The sequence below is a fragment of the Ostrea edulis genome, chromosome 8 (genome assembly GCF_947568905.1).
Source record: "Ostrea edulis chromosome 8, xbOstEdul1.1, whole genome shotgun sequence".
NCBI lineage: Eukaryota > Metazoa > Mollusca > Bivalvia > Ostreida > Ostreidae > Ostrea > Ostrea edulis.
Window position 1 is genome coordinate 57,241,961 of NC_079171.1, and position 20,347 is coordinate 57,262,307.

Sequence of the window (20,347 nt, forward strand, 5' to 3'; positions counted from 1 at the left end):
GTACGTCAGCAGCTCAATGTATTGAGTCATCGTAGCTCCTACCACGACACAAATGGAATGGTTGTACATACACTTCTTTGTGTTTTACAAATGCACAAGTGCAGAACATTCTACTATCAAAAGAAATTTCAAGAAATTTTATGCATACTAGTTAGGTGAAAACAGTGCTCGAGCTGGGCTTCGCCATTTTCGCCAATGGCAAATTTTTTTCAAAAATGGCGAAAAAAAATTGAAAGTGGCGAAAATCCCTTTTTGCAATAAATTGTATTTTTAATCCTTTGTCAATGACACATTATCGCCTGTTTGTTTATGCAGTCAAAATCAGTTTATTCAGTCAACGCGTGCGACCGGAAATCTCGCGTCGCTCCAGTGCACACAGAGCTGGTCACAGCCTCAGGTAATTTATGGCTGCAAAAAAGTCGGTGATTATGTAATAAAGTACATCGGACAGCTGTTTAACCTGCTGTGGTCAATTGTTTAACATTTAAAGTCTTATTCATTATCGTGTTATCATCTCCACATTAATGTCAATTCTTAACCAGAGAACCGACCGGTAATTAAATTGGCCGTATTATTGTCTATAATGTATATATGAATACATCAATTGTTTGTTTTTGCGGCCAAACTCGTTGATTACAAGATTTTAATGTGTTTGATTTTAGTTCGAATATTTCATAAACAATGCGGTCGGTCACCATTCATATGGACATAGCAATTTTAATAAATAATTTTCTTTGAAGTTCGGTGCGCAACAGTATAAAAATGCTAATCTCATAAGACTATGCACCCCATTCTATTTTGATACTAAACTTGTAGCTTCTGACCCTAGTCAGTCTAAAATTAAAAAAAATATCTATGTTTGGCTTTACAGTCAACCCCACCTGCTCAAACATCTGATTCTGTCCAAATTGCAAAATCTTCCATACAAAAACGTAAATTTGATAGGGAATGGTTGAGATACGACTCTAAATTGGGCTTGATGTTTTGTGACATCTGCATTTCGGCCAATGTACACAATGTTTTCACTGAGGGGTGTAGCATCATGAAGCTTTATATTTATATGATTTATTACCTGAATTTTGATTTCCATAATAGAATTTATCAAACAAATCAACTTCTTATTATTTCAGAAAGAAATGTTTAGGTATGGTAGCTGGATATGATTAAGTAATGTAACTGATTAAAAATGCTAAAATAAGTGTAATGAAGAAAATAATATATAATATGATGGAAATAATTGTAAAGCATGTGATTATTTGTGCCGCGCCACTCCCCGAAAAAGTGGCGAAAGGGAATTCTGGTCCAGTGGGAGCACTGGGTGAAAATAAAAGGACAATGATTTATTAATTGTTCAACCATTTCTATTTTCAAATTTATGAACTAAACTGGTCAATCTCTTTATAACCCCACCCTTGATATAATGCTAAATTAGGCTGGAACAAAAGCTGACATTATAAGGAGGTGACAGCTTGAAGAAAAATCCTAGCCTTTAAGCCTCTACAGTGCCAGCATTACAAAACAAAATCCTGGACAGGATAGCAGGACTTGACCTCTAGGACCTTTACACTGACCTGATCATACATCCAGCAGCTTTTCATAATACATATATTCATCATTATTCAGGAGCCCCCAACCCCCCTCCTTTATTTGCTTGCATAGATATTTTGCAAGCTTATAAATGTGGATGTTCAATTTTATTGATAAACATACCATCACTGTTTAAAATACCGTATGTGTGTATCTATGCTCATTTGTGTTAAGATTAACCTTGACATTGCATGATGAACGACATTGACCCTAAGACACATAGCAATGACCTTGATGACCCTTTCCATTTCATCAACTATGAGGATCTTTCTCGCATAATTTTGAAAGTTATCACCACAGCCAAAGTTAAGAACAGAGAGAGATGTGCAGACAAAAAAGACAAACCAGAAACAATACCCCCTCTTTCCCTTCCCCATGTCTATGATCTCAAGAATACAAATACCAAACCAGTAACCATCATGTTAAAATATTGATCATACCTTGCCATGATTGTCTAAAGAGAACTTGACTAGCTTTAGAAAACTTCTAGCATTTGGCGTTCCTGAAAAGCAAATAAAAACAAATTGTCAGTCTAGCAATCATTGTAGATTTATAAACAGTGTAGATTTATAAACAGTGTGAATTACAAACACAGCGAGGGAAACTGCAGGATTATATGACAATGACATGTTCCACAGCGAGGGAAACAGCAGGATTAGATATCAATGACATGTTCCACAGCAAGGGAAACAGCAGGATTAGATATCAATGACATGTTCCACAGCGAGGGAAACAGCAGGATTAGATGTCAATGACATGTTCCACAGTGAGGGAAACAGCAGAATTAGATATCAATGACATGTTCCACAGTGAGGGAAACAGCAGGATTAGATACCAATGACATGTTCCACAGTGAGGGAAACAGCAGGATTAGATGTCAATGACATGTTCCACAGCGAGGGAAACAGCAGGATTAGATATCAATGACATGTTCCACAGCGAGGGAAACAGCAGGATTAGATATCAATGACATGTTCCACAGTGAGGGAAACAGCAGGATTAGATGTCAATGACATGTTCCACAGCGAGGGAAACAGCAGGATTAGATACCAATGACATGTTCCACAGCGAGGGAAACAGCAGGATTAGATATCAATGACATGTTCCACAGCAAGGGAAACAGCAGGATTAGATGTCAATGACAAGTTCCACAGCGAGGGAAACAGCAGGATTAGATGTCAATAACATGTTCCACAGCGAGGGAAACAGCAGGATTAGATGTCAATAACATGTTCCATTTGTGCTTCAGGATCTCATACACTGATATCTCGAATAACATGGATATGTCAAAGTGAGTGGGAAGTCCAAACAACATTTTCTCTATGTATTCTAACCTAAATATTTCAAACCCTCGGATAACTCAAGAGTTTTTTCTCAGCCCCATTAAGTTCAAGATAATGAGGTATGGCAAACAATAAACAAGAATTATTTATAGCATATAACATTAAACATTAGCAACGATGTAATACTTCCTTTTTACACGATTTAATGATCTAATAGCATATAACATTAAACACTAGCAACGATGTAATACTTCCTTTTTACACGATTTAATGATCTAATAGCCTAATAGCAACTGATGAGAAACATTTTCTTTCTTAGAAATCAACATTGCCAGTTTATTTCATGTATATAGACTTTAGATTTACTATGATTATGCTCTTTTATCATTCAAAAATCATAAATGTTCAATACTCGAACACTGGAGAGAGTACATTAAGTTGCTAAATGTTGAACACTGGGGAGAGTACATTAAGTTGCTATATGTTGATTTTTGAGCAGATACAAGATTGTTTAACTCACACTTCCTACATACACCAACAGGTGGAGGGTGGGTATAGCTACAGATCTGTAGCTCTCTGGGAAAATACAGGATACACCAATCTCTGATCTGTGACGTCTCAATATTTTCACGGAGAACTACAGATTTGTAGCTCAGGTGGGTATGAACTATGACATTGACCCACATACACCATAATAGTAGACACCAATTTAATTGACCATATTCCATAATCACAAACCTCTCATGACCCCCCCCCCCCCCCCCCCCTCACAATCTCCCCCATGATCATGACTACTCTTACAATCACAATCTACCTCACGATCACAATCTACCTCATGATCACTATTCCCTCAAGATCGCTATTCCCTCATGATCGCTATTCCCTCACGATCGCTATTCTCTCACGATCACTATTCCCTCACAATCACCATTCCCTCACGATCGCTATTCCCTCACAATCACTATTCCCTCACGATCACTATTCTCTCACGATCACTATTCCCTCACGATCACTATTCCCTCACGATCGCTATTCCCTCACGATCACTATTCCCTCACGATCACTATTCCCTCACGATCACTATTCCCTCACAATCACTATTCCAGGGTTCCAAATTACCGCTCGCCCGCTTGCATTGGCGACTAAACTTTGTTTGTGGGCACCCAAAATTTTCGTTCAAAATTTTTCTTTCCGACCGATCCGAGTCCTATTATAATTGACGTTCAATTTCCGGTTTAGGTTTTGCCACTTGGCGAGACATTCATGATTCCTGGGGTATCAAACCTTCCAAAATGTATTTAAACCAGAAGTTGAACAACGCAAGGGTTACTTCAAACGAAAAGAAAGCGTCTGCTTTTAACCAAAGTGGAAAGAAGGGGAGAATATGGCTCGATGACGGTAAAAAGGGGATGACGTGCTGTGTGTACAAAACATGACACGAAAGGTCCAATCGTTGTGACAGCTTGCCCAAGTTATAAACTTGACAGCATCATAAAGCTGAGAAATTTTGAAATAACATAAAAAGTCTGAAGAAACGTGTGGTAAAGTCAGACGCCGCGAAGATCATAAAGTTGCTAGGTTGACGAAATGAGAGTGGAAATGAGAGAGGTATTTGAAAGAATTACGGAGAAGGAAACAGAATTTAAATATTGATATTTTAATTTTTTAAATAAATTGCAATGTGACCTGATATTTCTTTTTTCTTGTAAAAAAAACACCATGTTATTCAATTTCATAATATGTGTGGGCTACTAAAATTTCATGTGGGCTAACAGGATTTCTTATTCAGGGGCCCACTTGGCCCCTAAGGTATTCAGTCGAAGTTGGAACCCTGCTATTCCCTCACAATCACTATTCCCTCACGATCACCATTCCCTCACGATCACTATTCCCTTACGATCACTATTCCCTCACGATCACTATTCCCTCACAATCACTATTACCTCACAACCACTATTCCTTCACAATCACTATCCCCTCATGATCACTATTCCCTCATGATCACTATTCCCTCACGATCGATCACTATTCCCTCACGATCACTATTCCCTCACTATTCCCTCATGATTACTATTCCCTCATGATCACTATTCCCTCACGATAACTATTCCCTCACGATTACTATTACCTCACTATTCCCTCACAATCACTATTCCCTCACAATCACTATTCCCTTACGATCACTATTCCCTCACAATCACTATTACCTCACGATCACTATTGCTTCACAATCACTATCCCCTCATGATCACTATTCCCTCATGATCACTATTCCCTCACGATCGATCACTATTCCCTCACGATCACTATTCCCTCACTATTCCCTATGATTACTATTCCCTCATGATCACTATTCCCTCACGATAACTATTCCCTCACGATTACTATTCCCTCACAATCACTATTCCCTCACAATCACTATTCCCTCACGATAACTATTCCCTCACGGTCACTATTCCTTCACAATCACTATTCCCCTCACGATTACGATCACGCTCACCTGCCCTGGGGTAGCGATACTGATCCACATTTTTCCCTTCCACCGACGGAGAGAAGATATTCAGGATCTCCACCTCTCCTTCATCCACTTCCTCATACAACATACAGTAGAAGGGGGCGTGGTCAGTGACATCATCATCCTTATTTGGTAAAGGGGCGGGGCTCCACCAATAACCTGTGTACCTATCGAACTCCTCCTGCACAACAAATGATGGCACACCAGCTGACAGGGGTTCCTCCTCCAAATTACCACTTCCTGTGAAAAGAAAATTGACGATTAAAAGCTAAACATGTAGATGAAGTATACAGACTGTACAAAGTCAAGAAACAGCCCTTTGTTAAATGATTCAATGCAATGTTGGCTGTGGGTTTTCAAGTCCTGAGACCCATCGTTATTTATCACAGAACGATAATAAACAGAGCAGACCAAACATTAACGCTACATTTCCTCAGAATAGCCCACCAGTTCATCTTCATGGTTAAGCCAAATGCAACCTGTCAACATTCCTTGGAACTGCTCCCTGTTTTTTTTTTTTTGGATGGTGACTGAAAAGAATACGTGTAAATATTTTCTGTAATGAACACATGGAATCCTTAGCAGTTTTGCCGTACCTTTTTTGGTGAATGTCAGCCGAACCTCCTCTCCGTTATCCTGGTTTGAGACCCAAATGTCGCCCTTGTTGATGAAGGCCAAAATCTTACTGTTGGTTGGACAGACCTTGGGGTCTAACCTCGCCCCCTCTACACTGGTTCCTATGTTCACCGGGTAAACTGGTTCTGTCGACTACAGTACAAAATAAAAATAATTCATTTCTCTTTTTCAAAAATAAAGTGACACAGATTATCAAATAGACAAACATGCCAGTTTGAACACTCACCGTCAAGTCAACATCCACACAAGAGAACAGAGAGTTGGAGGCGGGAAACACAAATCTGCCGTCCCATTCCGTAAGTTCGTATGACGTTATTCCGTACGTTCCCATGCGCTTCCTCTCCCGCATCAGCTGTTCCTCTCGCGATAACTGGGACGTCGGAATGCTGGCCGGGAAGGATTCTAACATCGATCGCTGTGACAGTACGCTAGGCATATCCGGTACAACTGATGGGAGATCCACATATAACAGGGTGTTTTCTCGTCCTTTGCATGTCACGCCTAGAAAGTACAGCCTCGTTTTCGTGTCATTTGGTGTAGTTTGTGTGCGGAATTGAAATGAGCCTGGAACTCGACTCGCGAGCATGGTGATGAGTTTCCTTCGCTCGACCACGTTCTGATGAAGCGATCGCCAGGACTGTGGACAGAAGCTGGATATTTGACCTGATGACCCTGGGGTCACAACCTCGGAGAGGTCAGGTGGAATTTCAGTTGCCATGCCCACCAAAGGTTGCCTGTAACTGTGAATCTGCTAGTTACCGGGGCTCATTATGTTTGCTCTTCCCAATGGATGTTTCTTAACACCAACATTACAAGGGAGTTGATAACCTACAAAAAGTGCAAGCTTGTCAATATATACAGTACATTACAAAAAATCTTGTATGATTTGGAAATGTAGAGAAGAATTAATTATAAATAGGTGATACATTTATATTTCAGTGAATTAAATTAGAATGTTGTGGAGTTATTGGTCACAGGAGTATAGCATAAAATAAGGCAACTTCATCTCGTACTCGGGCTTCAACTTGGGCTACCCAAGTTGGAATTTAACGGAGAGAGATTAAACCCTTGTGATGAACTGTTTTTTAATGTAAGAAATTTTGCATCCATTGATGTACATTTCCCTAAAAATCAACCTAAAATTTACAACATGAGAATTTTTTTTAAAATGGATTTCAATTGGAGAGTTTTGATTGACTGTCGGAACACCATTTTATTCTGAGTTTACACTGCAGTCACATGATTTGCAGTCACATGATTTGGAAGTTTTGATAGTCATGAATATTTCTGATGCACGATACAATGAGTGCTGATGAGGCCATAGTTCACAGTTACAACCTCTTACAATAGGGAAGAAAGTGAAATTTGAAACTGGAAAAAACTATTCTAAAGAAAGGAAAACTTGGCTATTCACCATTGACAGAGGGAGAAAATTACAATTACTGGTTGATAGGTGTATTAAAGTCTAAAGTATTTTGGACAACTAAATTTTTTCATTTGGACAAGTAAAAGTTCAAGTTTATTTGCCCGAAGGTCAAGTGAGATAAAAGTTAATGGCTATCTCCAAGTCACTTCTATCGTGTGTTCCTATGTTTGATATACGTGTAAATCTGAAAAGGTTTCAAGCTTTGCTACGCCTATCAATTGTAACACTAATTTTAACAGATAGAAACTGGATCCTGGTTTAGATCTGTTTTGACATATATCATATGTATTGTTTGTTCATATTTCTTGAATTCGTTAATAAAGACTGAGATGCAGAATGTAACAAACACCAAACAAATACAACTTACTCCACTTATATTGAAGTCGCTTATTTTGAAGTAAAACAAAATCCCCAGTCTCAGTCTCTTATTTTCTTTGCATTAAAATATCAGTTAAATTGAAACCACTTATATTGAAATATCCCTTATTTTGAAATCAATTATCGGTCCGTGAGTAGATAATGTATTGTTTTTATAACGGCTACATTGAAGTCACCTGCGATGGTACTTGTCAAGGTTGGTGGCCTCATATTACACAGGTAGGTGTCAGTTGATTGGTTTCCCATGTATTACTTTACAATGCGTGTTTTTACAGGAATAAAATAACAGTAGGGTATTATCCCTCTTCAACAGCTTGATGACAGGATCGTTCGTAAAATTTGACATCCCCACAAAAAAGGAAAACTTTATTATTGGACACCAAATAAAAATTAGTAACTGCAATAGATATAATAATTTGAAGTCAAAATCTGAAATAACTATTTTGCTTAACCCCAGTAATTTCAAACAGCTTGGCGCTATCACAGTGCATTAAAAATAGTTTTTGCAAGACTGGGTTCACGTCAAAATCTCCAAATAAAGTCTATAACATCTGCCGCGGACAACAACGTCTTTACAGACAACATAATGCTACTTGCCTATGTTAGTGAACTATTTTTTTTTTAAAAAACCCTGGTTCTGAAATTCTGACAGTAGACATACATATGTGTCAAATGTTTTCACGGCAATCGTTTCCAGGGAAGACCTTACTTTCGATATTATATACATGTACATACTGCAAGGGAAATATCGGCGACGAGAACAAAAACGAAATTCTGGATGAAAATGTGACGTACAATCAACCTCAAAATTATATGTGTAAATTAAAAAAAAAAAAAACAAACAAAAATGATTAAATGCACAGACGTTACCTAAAGTTGATGACAATTTTTTTTTTAAATAAAAATCTTCAGTGGACTAAATTCAATAAATCATCTAAATGTTGTAAATTTTGTAATGTAATAAATTCATATTTCTGCTTTCGTAATCAGGATCGAGATGCCAAATGAAGCCTCCGATAATGGTCAATATTTTCAATTTCGCTTATTTTGAACTTCGGTTATATTGAAAGAAAAAGATTGGTCCCCTGAATTTCAATATATCCGGAGTAAGCTGTAAAAAAAAAATGATTTACCTACCTACCTAGTACTTACCCAGAGTTCGTGAAATCTGCATCTGTGGTATCAGACATTTCAAGATTTTTATCAGTTCAAATAATGAAATGAACTGTGTTCTTAATTGGTCCGAGGAAATTTTAACGAGTCAAATCCTTCGGACTGGTAAATTTCAAGTGCACTGCTTACCCAGTCTGAAAATTTAGGGTCGGTTTTGGGAAACGAAGATATTTTTAATTTTGGTCCCAGCAGAATTTTGCTTGTGATTAAAAATTTCGATAATCTTTTTAACAGGTTGGGAACACTTCCCCTACAGCGAGATATTCTCGTGAAAACGTGATTATCCCTCTCTAGCGAGAGTAAATATACCCCGTACAACTGAGAAAAACACCTGTGGAGTACATCTCTTCGTATTCCACATGAAAAGAAGAAAAAGTGCTAAAATGTCTGATACTTCTGCAAATCAATGAAAGCAAACACACTCACAATGTGCATTGGATTTCAGACTGCTTCCCTCCGAAATGTCAATTTTATAGAGAAAATTCGCGTCATGTTGAGTGTGTGTCGCACTTATTCAGCATTGCACGGAAATTGCCATTATTTTCAATTAGGACACCAAAACACCTGTTTATGGTAATGTTTACTTTTTCACTAAAGAGGGATAATCGCGTTTTAGAGAGATCTCGCTATAGGGGAAGTGTTTCCAACCTGTTTAAGTGCAGGGTTTTCTGTGTGTACATCTTCAGAGAATTGATAGAGAGCGACCAAGGGTGTGGGGAACACGTCCAGTATTCTTCTATGCAAATTATTTAGGCTTAAGTAAAACTATTGTTCAGAATTTCCTCTGTTTGACATCACAGAGACAATTCGAACCAAATGTCTACACAATAATTCTCAAAGTCAGAAAAGGCTTAATATTAAATAAATGAAAAATAAAATACTATATGAAAATAAAGGCTTACTTTTGGAGCATTTCACCACACTGAAACAGCCAATTTCTTCTTCGTCGATATTACCCGTTCTTTTTACCGACACTTTGCAAAAGCAATTAAAAGCTGAAATGTTGTATCACGGGAAATATTTTTCCGGATTGAGGTGAAGGTAAAAAGAACTTTTTTTTATAAAATTTGACAAGCTTTGAATATTTCATTTCAGGAATATTTTTCATTTATTGAGACAACAGACATATATAACATGTCTCTGTTGGAAACGAATATGCTTCTCTTTATCTATAAAGTTTTAGAATACAATCATATAGTAAATGATATTCCGTGATGAAATGATTTTAACTATATGTATAATTAAATGCATGTATAATTGTGTTTCAAAGCTTGTGTCTAGTATATGCACATCTATTTCAGAACTTCAACCCCCTCGCTAGAAATCAACTTTTGCTGTTTCCAAAACTGATTCTTGCATGATTATGTATATGGAAGATAATGTTAATTCCAAGTTGGAAGGGGAGGAGGGGGAGGGGTAACTTATAGAAAAATTGTGAAGTCTTGTCTAATTCAGAAAGAGCGTGCATTAATGTTAAAGACTTCCAAAAGTTTGCATAAGAATGTCGTGAATGTTATAAAAGTATCATAGAAGTATCATAGATTTAATATTGAAAGATTATTATTATCGAAACTTATCCCTCTCCCCCCCCCCCCCCCCCCCGAAACTTCATTTAAACAAATAAGCATTAGAAACGGCCTGTTTTAGCCCCCCCCCCCTTTTTTTTTAATTTGTAGACATTACGCAGTCAAATTGTTAGCATGGTTATGACAGACAATTGGTCCTATACCACAAAAAACTGGGACATTCATTTCTCCAGGGTTTAGGTATCAGGGTGCAGCTAGAATGTTCATGCGCCTTATGTCCTGAAAATGTAATAGTCTTCTTTACTGCTGGACACCAAGGAGACTGACGCGCTCTATATTATAATTAACGATGTAGAATTTATGCCCCCTGGGTTCAGTGCTCAGGTTCCAGGGTTGGGCTTAATTTATATGTTGAAAAATTGAAATATTTTTAAGAACCTCTTCTCTTGGACATCAAATAGTCAAACTCCTTGCATGATTCAGGGGCAGATCTAGGAATTGTGGTTACGGGGTCGCCACTTCATGAGGCAGATTGTCTAGGGGCCACCTTGGGCAAAGTCCTGGGGGGGGGGGGGCTTAGGGGGCAAAGACCCCGGAAGCTCCTGGATTTTACAGATTTTATAGGGCTTGAAATATGTGTCCTATTTAGTCATTCGTACTATTTTCTATCATTTTTGATAAGTTGAAATTAATAAAATGACGCAAATTTTAAGGGATTTTGGAAAAAAATTAAGTTCTCCCAATAAAGTATTTCAAGAATTCAACAGATTTTGTGGACCATGATTTACCTTAAATTTTAAAATTTTAGAGCCCCCCCCCCCCCCCCCCCCCCCCCCCCTTATATCATTGTGATTATGAAGAGCAATGAGCCCGCTTTGAAAAGCAGACTTTGATTGTTCCTTCGACAGCGTCAAACAGTCTATCATTTATATGTCGGCCGATCAACACCTTAAAAATGGGAGGTCACGGGAAATCTTGGCACGATAAAGAATCATCACTGCATCGGCCCTGTGCGTCATACACATGTACAATGTAAGCCAGAATTGAAAATTCGTTTACACGTCGAGAAAAGATGGTGACGTTTTTAGACGAGTGAGAAATTATGTGGTTTTTTGTTTGTTTTTTTAGTATCCCGTCTGAAAACTCGCAGTACTTTGATGAACTTTTTTTTATTGGCTGCTAGCTTCTATGGCCTTATTCAATATTGGCTCCTGGTTAGTGGCTGCTAGCTAGTGGCTGCTGCTAGTGGTCCAGTAAAACATTAAATGAGACACAAAGCAACACATTAGATGTTGATGATCACTGTTGATATGCCATTTACAAAAAGTTTTTCCACATTTTCTACAGGTTTGTTTATTTCATAGAAATAACATTCAACGAAAACAGTTTACAGTGCTGAAACGAATTTGAAAATTCATATTCGTTTTAGCATTGTAAACCGTCTACGTTTTTTTCTAAAAAAAAAAAAGACTCAGTCTAATAGTCTTAGCAGCTTCAACTATACTCTCACCGCATATACATGCATCTTTTAATATCTCATTGTATCAGACATTTCTGAGAGATCCTAATTATGACTCTCTCTCTCTCTCTCTCTCTCTCTCTCTCTCTCTCTCTCTCTCTCTCTCTCTCTCTCTCCTGTATTCTAATGGTCAGTTCCTGGAGGTATTGAGCGTATATTTTTCATAAAATATTAACCTGCACTGAAACAGGCCAATGGACCAGGCCTCCAGTCCATTACCTAGGACTAGCCTTCAGTCAAAAATTTTATTACTGCACATACGTTAAAAAATGCTGATTTATTAAAAAATAATAATAATATTAAAACGCAAAAATACACTGAACATTTTATTTGTGAATGAAAATTATCTTAAAAGTTAGTTGGATTTGAACTTTAGACTCGAGTTTATTCCCAGTGTGTGGTTTTACAGCAGGGACTCTGCACATGTTCTTTATATTTAGCAGTGCATGTACAATCTGATTATTAATTTGTCCTGTTGAGTTAGTATCGACGTGTCCTAGTCAATTTTATATCCACACACGTTACATAAAAACTTAAAGTTGTAAGGTCACGCGATACTATACCGGAAGTTCTTACCGTATTGTTACCGGCAGGATGTACGACAGGACACCGGTTCGTGTTACGTGACATACACTGGCCTGGTCACTCTCTGTACTCCATCGACCAAACTGATTTCTGGTAAGTGATAAAATTTCTTATTGATAAATCAGGGCCGTAAATTAACGTTCAATTTGGAGGAGGCAGGAAATTAGGCGGGGGTCTGAGGGCCGCCCAGGCCCCCAGACGCTGAGCACATTTTGTGCACACTGAACACGTTTCGTGCAAAATCCTTGATTCTAGGGCCTTCTAAGATGTTACTTGACTAACTCATTCTAAAAGAAAGATTTGGAATGCTTTTTAAGGGAGGTATCATGTTCTTAGTTATTGGAAACAACATAAATTCTAATGAACTTTAAATTTTAATTTTTTTTGGCTCAAAAGTTGGAGGAGGCAGCTGCCTCCTCCGCCTCCATGTAATTTACGGCCCTGTAAATATTTATATAAACAATTCATATGTAATATACGTAGATCTAAGTATCTTTGGTTATCTGTTTTTATCTTAATTAAAAAAAGAAAAGAAAAAGAAAACTTTGCTATCGATTTTGAAAATAATGTTTTATTTTGATAATTTTACAGATGTAAGATTTTATGTCATACTGTCATTTAATTTCATTTAATTGTGTTTTAATGTTACATTCCTCATCTCTAACCTTGTAAAGCGCCTTAAAGTAATTTGTTTTTTTAACTGTATGACAAACGGGATGATTTCAGCTTCTCCATCGTCAACTTCCCACATTTATGTAGCAATATTCCATTATCACCTGCATATGGTGTTTATATATCTCAACTGATTCGATATGCAAGAGCTTGTTCTGGGTATAGTCAGTTTTTAAATCGAGGTAAGCTACTGACGAACAAGTTTATGGTACAGGGATTTCAACAGTCTCGATTGAAGTCAGCATTTCGCAAATTCTATGGTCGTTATAACGATCTAGTTCGTCAATACAACCTCGCATTGGGTCAAATGCTGTCTGACGTGTTTCATACCGATTGTTAAGCCGTTCTTGGCACACTGATTTTGACTACGGATAACTCCGTTTACCTGATCGGGATATGGGGCTCACGGCGGGTGTGACCGGTTAACAGGGGATGCTTACTCCTCCTAGGCACCTGATCCCACCTCTGGTGTGTCCAGGGGTCCGTGTTTGCCCAACTATCTATTTTGTATTGCTTGTAGGAGTTATGAGACTGATCACTGTTCGTTATCTTCACCTTGCATATAGGCCTAAGGCGCTATACATGTATATGAATTGTATTTATTATTATTATATTATTATTTTCATTGATTCATTTTTGTTTTGGTATATATTAACTTATGTCCTATTGAAATTTTTCACTCATCTTGTGACGTCATCATGACGCCCTGGGTCGTATATATGTGAGGGTTCTTTTCCGTGCTCACTGTTTTATGTGTACACACACATACACCTGCTAATCGATCAGTTGCATAACAAGAGATGTGTAGAAATCAAAAGAGATCGATTTCCGGTTATGCAATCGATACCCAAAATTTCACATGCATAAATGGGAAGTTGTCTCGATACAAGCAATTGTTGAGATTTTAATTAAAATGTAAGAATGTGATTCGATGCATATAACACAAATTCTGTCACAACGTTTGAATCACTTGCATAAACGACGTCATTTTCATCGTATATATGCTAAATAATACACAAATCAAACTCAAACTTTTGCTGCAAAGGTTGCAAACATTGCGAACTTGACAATTATGTTTAAATTGTAATAAACACAAATTCCTGTCGGTAAATACGATTTTCTGACAGAGTTTTCGCTCTACCGACCCTCACTTCAGAACAAAAATCGCCGCTAATCGATGACCCTTGCATTTTATAAGAGTGTAAAACAATAGAAAATAGAATTACTAATCAAATCACATTTCTATATTTTGATTAAAATCCCAACAATTGCTTGCATCGAGACTTCCCATCTATGCATGTGAAATTTGGGTATCGATTGCATAACCGGAAATCGATCTCTTTTGATTTTTATACATAATCATTTGTTATCCAATTGATCGATTAGCAGGCGTGACACAGGACCTCCGATTCTAGGTCATACTCGAAAGACCCGTACGTAACTCAATTCAGGTCGAGCTGTTTAATGTATCAAAAGTTGATTTGAATAAAAAAGAATATTTTGAAAATATTGAATCGCAAGTGAAAAACAGAAACCAACCCAAATTTCAACGGAAAGCTTACATTAGATACGGATTCAGTGTTATTGACATTGTCAGACGCGAATCTAGTTGTTGATATCATCGACTGCCCTATTTCGGTGACTGACTAGAATCGGTGACCTTTTGTTTACGTGTGTGTGTTGTCGGTGACCTTTTGTTTACGTGTGTGTGTTGTCGGTGACCTTTTGTTTACGTGTGTGAGTTGTCGTTGACCTTTTGTTTACGTGTGTGTGTTGTCGTTGACCTTTTGTTTACGTATGTGTGTTGTCGTTGACCTTTTGTTTACGTGTGTGTGTTGTCGGTAACCTTTTGTTTACGTGTGTGTGTTGTTGTTGACCTTTTGTTTACGTGTGTGTGTTGTCGTTGACCTTTTATTTACGTGTGTGTGTTGTCGGTGACCTTTTGTTTCCGTGTGTGTGTTGTCGTTGACCTTTTGTTTACGTATGTGTGTTGTCGTTGACCTTTTGTTTACGTATGTGTGTTGTCGTTGACCTTTTGTTTACGTGTGTGTGTTGTCGTTGACCTTTTGTTTACGTGTGTTGTCGTTGACCTTTTGTTTAAGTGTGTGTGTTGTCGTTGACCTTTTGTTTACGTGTGTGTGTTGTCGTTGACCTTTTGTTTACGTGTGTATGTTGTCGTTGACCTTTAGTTTACGTGTGTGTGTGTTGTCCTTGACCTTTTGTTTACGTGTGTGTGTTGTCGTTGACCTTTTGTTTACGTGTGTGTGTTGTCGTTGACCTTTTGTTTACGTGTGTGTGTTGTCGTTGACCTTTTGTTTACATGTGTGTGTTTTTCGTTGACCTTTTGTTTACGTGTGTGTGTGTTGTCGTTGACCTTTTGTTTACGTGTGTATGTTGTCGTTGACCTTTTGTTTACGTGTGCGAGTTGTCGGTGACCTTTTGTTTACTTGTGTGTGTTTGTCGTTGACCTTTTGTTTACGTGTGTGTGTTGTCATTGACCTTTTGTTTACGTGTGTGTTGTTGTCGTTTCCGGCTGAGATTGAGTAAGTGTTTGCAAATATATATTTCTTAGACGGATCTACCGGTGTTGCTGTTGAGATACCTGTGTTTCTGTTGAGATACCGGTGTTATTATAAAGGTACCGGTGTTGCAGTTGAGATACCGGTGTTTCTGTTGAGATACCGGTGTTGCTGTTGAGATACTTGTGTTATTATAACGGTACCCGTGTTGCAGTTGAGATACCGTGACATTGCTGTTGAGCTACTTGTGTTGTTGTTGAAATACCGGTGTTGTTGTTGAGGTACCGGTGTTGGGGTTGAGATACCGATGTTGTTGTTAAGATACCGGTGTTTCAGTTGAGATACTGGTGTTTCGGTTGAGATACTGGTGTTTCAGTTGAGATACCGGTGTTGGTGTTGAGATACCGGTGTTGTTGAGCTACTAGTGTTGCTGTTGAGTTACCGGTGTGGCTGTTGAGATACCTGTTCGTATTTGATTCTCTATATCGGAGCATGAACGTTGAAGGACAGAGGCAGTACTTCGGAATTCACAGAGTCTAAAGTTTTACCTGGACTCTAACTATTGCTGGCAAAGACAAATCATGTCTACGCCCTCTGATTTTCCTTTTCTTAAATGAGGAAAAGTTAGAAGAATTCACTTTTTTTTCAAGAATGCAAAATGATCCCGATCATAAAATGTTCATAAACTTATGTACAACCCTAATTTGCAGTTTTTCCACCCAAAGAGGGGGGTCTGGTGCATACCCTATAATGAGAAACATTGACCCTAAGAATAAAAAATGTTCAACCTAAAGGGGTTCATAACCCCTCCCCCTCCTCCCCCTCCCCCAATGTATCTGCCAGTACTGTGTCACATCTAGTTACCTTTATTGCAGTGAATAAGAAGAATTGGGAACATGAAAACAAGTCGCACGAGAATCAACTTCTACAAAGGCACACATCACGCATGATTTGGTTCCTACAATTTCCCATGTTACAGCTGGGGCGGATCTGAAGAAACGCTCCAGGAGCCAGATACGAGGACCCACTGGCAGAGCAATGGACGGAAATAATCGGACGCTGGATTTTTCTTGCCAGAAAAATGGACTCTGGGTAAGAGAACACCGGGGCGGGGGGAGGGGGGGGGGGTTACACACACGCGTGTATCCAAAATATTTTGATACAAAATCCATAAAATCCATGAAAATATTGTACTTAAGTCGTCAAGCTGTTAGCATGTTTAGAGAGGACCTGTTTTAAGACGCTTGGAAATCGACTTCAGTTAGTTGTATTGTGTTATATTTGTTTTTCCTGTCTAGAACGATGAAATATTTTCCGGATCAGCACCTAATTTTCCGGACTGCTTCCTGAACACCGTCTTGGTTTGGGTTCCGTGCGGGTTTCTTCTTTTATGTTCGCCTTTCCAGATTGCTACCTTGTGTCGGAGCCACACTGGTTTTCCTTTACATCTTGGAGCTCTCAGCGTCACCAAGAGTGTGAGTGAAAAAAAAAGAAGTTAAAATCAAACACTGATAATGAAATTGATCCTTGATATTTCACGCTTGTAATTCAAGTGGTGTTGCTGCAAATTCACCCCTTTATTTGGGGTTTCATTTTTTCGTTGTTTTCGCGGTGATAACGTCTAATATACGGAGAAGAACGACAACTCGTACTCCACGATGTCTTCTCAAATCACGGAAATTCGAAGCCCCGGGAACAAGTAATTTAGCTACAGTTTATGTCCTTCTATATGGGGATGATGGGATTGAAAAATCCCGCCTAGACTTTCCACCATTACTTTACCTCGTTCTCATTCCCGAGCTACGATAACGGTGAACATGGAACATTACGCATGCGTATATTTTGCACAAAATGCAGGTTACCAGATTTTCATGTAAATTATGCGACGCATACTATTTCCTTAGTCATGCAATCCAAGGGCGGATCCAGAGGGTGAGGGGTGGAGGGGTGTCCCGGACTAAAAACTTTAATAAGAGTTATTCAATTTTAACGAGACTTTGAGTCAAAATGATATGAAAGGTGGATACTTACATGTAATTGCATCATTCAAATTTATCAATACCAGCATGAAAGGTGAATATAACGAACAGTGATCAATGTCATAACTCCTATAAGCAATACACAATAGATAGTTGGACAAACACGGACCTGTTTATCATTTAATTCTTGGATGAAGAAGACGAAACACCGACATATATATTTAAGATATTTTCTTCAGATACAAGTATCACTTAATGATTCTGAAAAAATATATATGTAACATATAGTTTGTTAAGAAGTAGATAATTTAAAGATGAAAATAAAGTGCCAGGAAATGCTAAGTATACAGGATTTTGCACCATTTACACCAGAGCTTCAGAGGGCCTAGGCGGCCCCCAGAGCCCCGGCTGATTGGGAGTAACCTTTGAATCAGCTCTGTTTTTTTAAATTTTCGTTGCGAAATCAGATCTAAGTGTGACGATAAAAATGACTAGAACTGTGAAAACAAGTCGTGAATAACTAAGCATTTTCATGTATAAACTGTTTCAAGATCTCCCTAAGATGTTATGTACAAAATGGGTAGGGAAGGAGGTTGTGAAAAGTACCTAGAAGATCAAGTGCTAGATCATCCCTTTCACAAATTCCTGGATCCGCGTATGTAAACTATTAGTTAATGTGGGCATTGCGTAATTAAGCTCTAAGCGTGAGGTTTGTAAAGGAAATACAAGCAATCAACTCGCTAATGTATCTTTGTTTACATTTTACGTATTTCGGAATTGAAGGTTAACAATCCTCATTGTTACTGTGATCGGGGAGGATTGAAATGTCCCAGCCATCGAGGTGAGCCAGCCCCTGCAGATAGCAACATTTTTCTATCTCCTTCTCGTCCATAACGAACATTTTCATTTTAAGGGTGGAGGGTTGATGAGGTACCAGTATTCCGCCCAAACCAAAGCAGAAAAAATACCATTTTGTTACAAATGTCCAACCAATTGGAGAGTGTAACCTCGTAACCCATGATCTTAATCCCCTGGCAGGCATTTTCACCTGTCAGTTCCAGGGGCTGGTCTAGGACACCAAATGTAACAGCAAGGGAAAAAGCAATGAACTAGACCGGGATTCGAACCCGGGTCCCCTGGATCTTTTGTCAGGTGCTCTACTAACTGATCTATGCGACCATCGTCGATCAAACCAGTCAGACCGCTACACATAGAACACATATTTATAATTATAGAAATCCTACTTAAAATTTAGAACACCTCTTTCTAATTATAGAACTATTTTTAATCATAGAAATCCTACTTTAAATTTAGAACACACATTTTTAATTACAGAACTCCTATTTTTAATTATAGAAATCCTACTTTAAATTTAGAACACATACTTCTAATTTTAGAACTCCTATTTTTAATCATAGAAACCCTACTTTAAATTTAGAACTCCTATTTCTAATTATATAACTCCTATATCTATTTATAGAACTCTCGCTTCTTTTGACAGGTGTCGTGTATAGTCCTAGCTCTGTTAACATGTGTCAGTATCGCTCTAACCTCATCACGTGTCTTTTGACAGGTGTTGTGTGTAGTCCTATCTCTGTTAACATGTGTCAGTATCGCTCTCACCTCATCACGTGGTTACCATTGTCAGTCGGGTGTGTCGGCCCCGGACGAGTTCTATGTTGGCGCTGTAGCTCTCTTGGTTGTCTTTGTGAGTATGTGGTCAGGAACAAGCTAACAATGTTTATTATGAAGGTATACAATGGACTTTCTTCAAGGTTTAAACGTACACAATGCCCTACGTTGCAGATTCGCATTTATGTTATTGTTTTCGTTATTTTATTGTGTTTTTTTTTTGTCTTAAGAAATAATACAACACAGTCATTGTGTGTTTCTGAAGGATAACAATTTAATGTTAAATGAAAAGTTGAAATACCTTTGCCTATTGGTGAATAGGTTGGGGGTATTTAGTATTAATTATTTGTCAAATTAATATAGACTCTGTTTACTATGTTTGGTTAGCATTTCACTGTGGCTTCATTGTTTGTAATTTTCGTTATAAATATTCACATTTAACTTAGCATTCAAAAACAAAACTACAGTATCAAGAACACATTATACATCATATTTTGAAAAAGAGAATACAAGGTGTTATTGTCTAATTTGTAGATTTTACAAATTACTCAATATCTATACCCCATATAACATTAAACTTTGCATCGATCCTTAAATTATCCTATTTTTAGAATAAGTCTTCATTTTCGCCAATGAAGTCTTGCCGATAAATGTTTTGTAAACTCACAGAAATAGGATGTTTGATATAAATGATTGACAGTACCGTAAGAATGAATTAACGATTTGTTTTATCAATTGTAAACTCACAGAAATAGGATGTTTGATATAAATGATTTACAGTACTGTAATAATGAATTAACGATTTGTTTTATCAATTGTAAACTCACAGAAATAGAATGTTTGATATAAATGATTGACAGTATCGTAATAATGAATTAACGATTTGTTTTATCAATTGTAAACTCACAGAAATAAGA

General features: G+C 37.8%; 2 protein-coding genes across 6 annotated transcripts in view; one reads left to right on the top strand and one right to left on the bottom strand.

The window, feature by feature from the left end:
* Window positions 1–10,000, bottom strand: part of LOC125662045 (dipeptidyl peptidase 9-like) — a 28,462-nt gene extending 18,462 nt beyond the window's left edge. For 2 of the 3 annotated variants that reach the window (XM_048894220.2, XM_056146551.1), the window contains exons 1-5: window positions 9,901–10,000; window positions 6,248–6,849; window positions 5,982–6,153; window positions 5,371–5,625; window positions 2,028–2,089 (exon numbers count right to left, since the gene is read on the bottom strand). In XM_048894220.2, coding sequence (XP_048750177.2) covers window positions 2,028–2,089; window positions 5,371–5,625; window positions 5,982–6,153; window positions 6,248–6,739 — 981 coding nt within the window. In that variant the 5' untranslated portion in view covers window positions 6,740–6,849; window positions 9,901–10,000. Of the gene's footprint in view, window positions 1–2,027; window positions 2,090–5,370; window positions 5,626–5,981; window positions 6,154–6,247; window positions 6,850–8,001; window positions 8,218–9,900 lie in introns of those variants that run through there. The other variant, XM_048894219.2, reaches the window with a different exon arrangement.
* A 6,694-nt stretch (window positions 10,001–16,694) lies between these two features.
* LOC125662601 (multidrug resistance-associated protein 1-like) overlaps window positions 16,695–20,347 on the top strand; it is a 49,988-nt gene continuing 46,335 nt past the window's right edge. For 2 of the 3 annotated variants that reach the window (XM_056146552.1, XM_056146553.1), the window contains exons 1-3: window positions 16,695–16,911; window positions 17,118–17,294; window positions 19,372–19,506. In XM_056146552.1, coding sequence (XP_056002527.1) covers window positions 16,858–16,911; window positions 17,118–17,294; window positions 19,372–19,506 — 366 coding nt within the window. In that variant the 5' untranslated portion in view covers window positions 16,695–16,857. Of the gene's footprint in view, window positions 16,912–17,117; window positions 17,295–19,371; window positions 19,507–20,347 lie in introns of those variants that run through there. The other variant, XM_056146554.1, reaches the window with a different exon arrangement.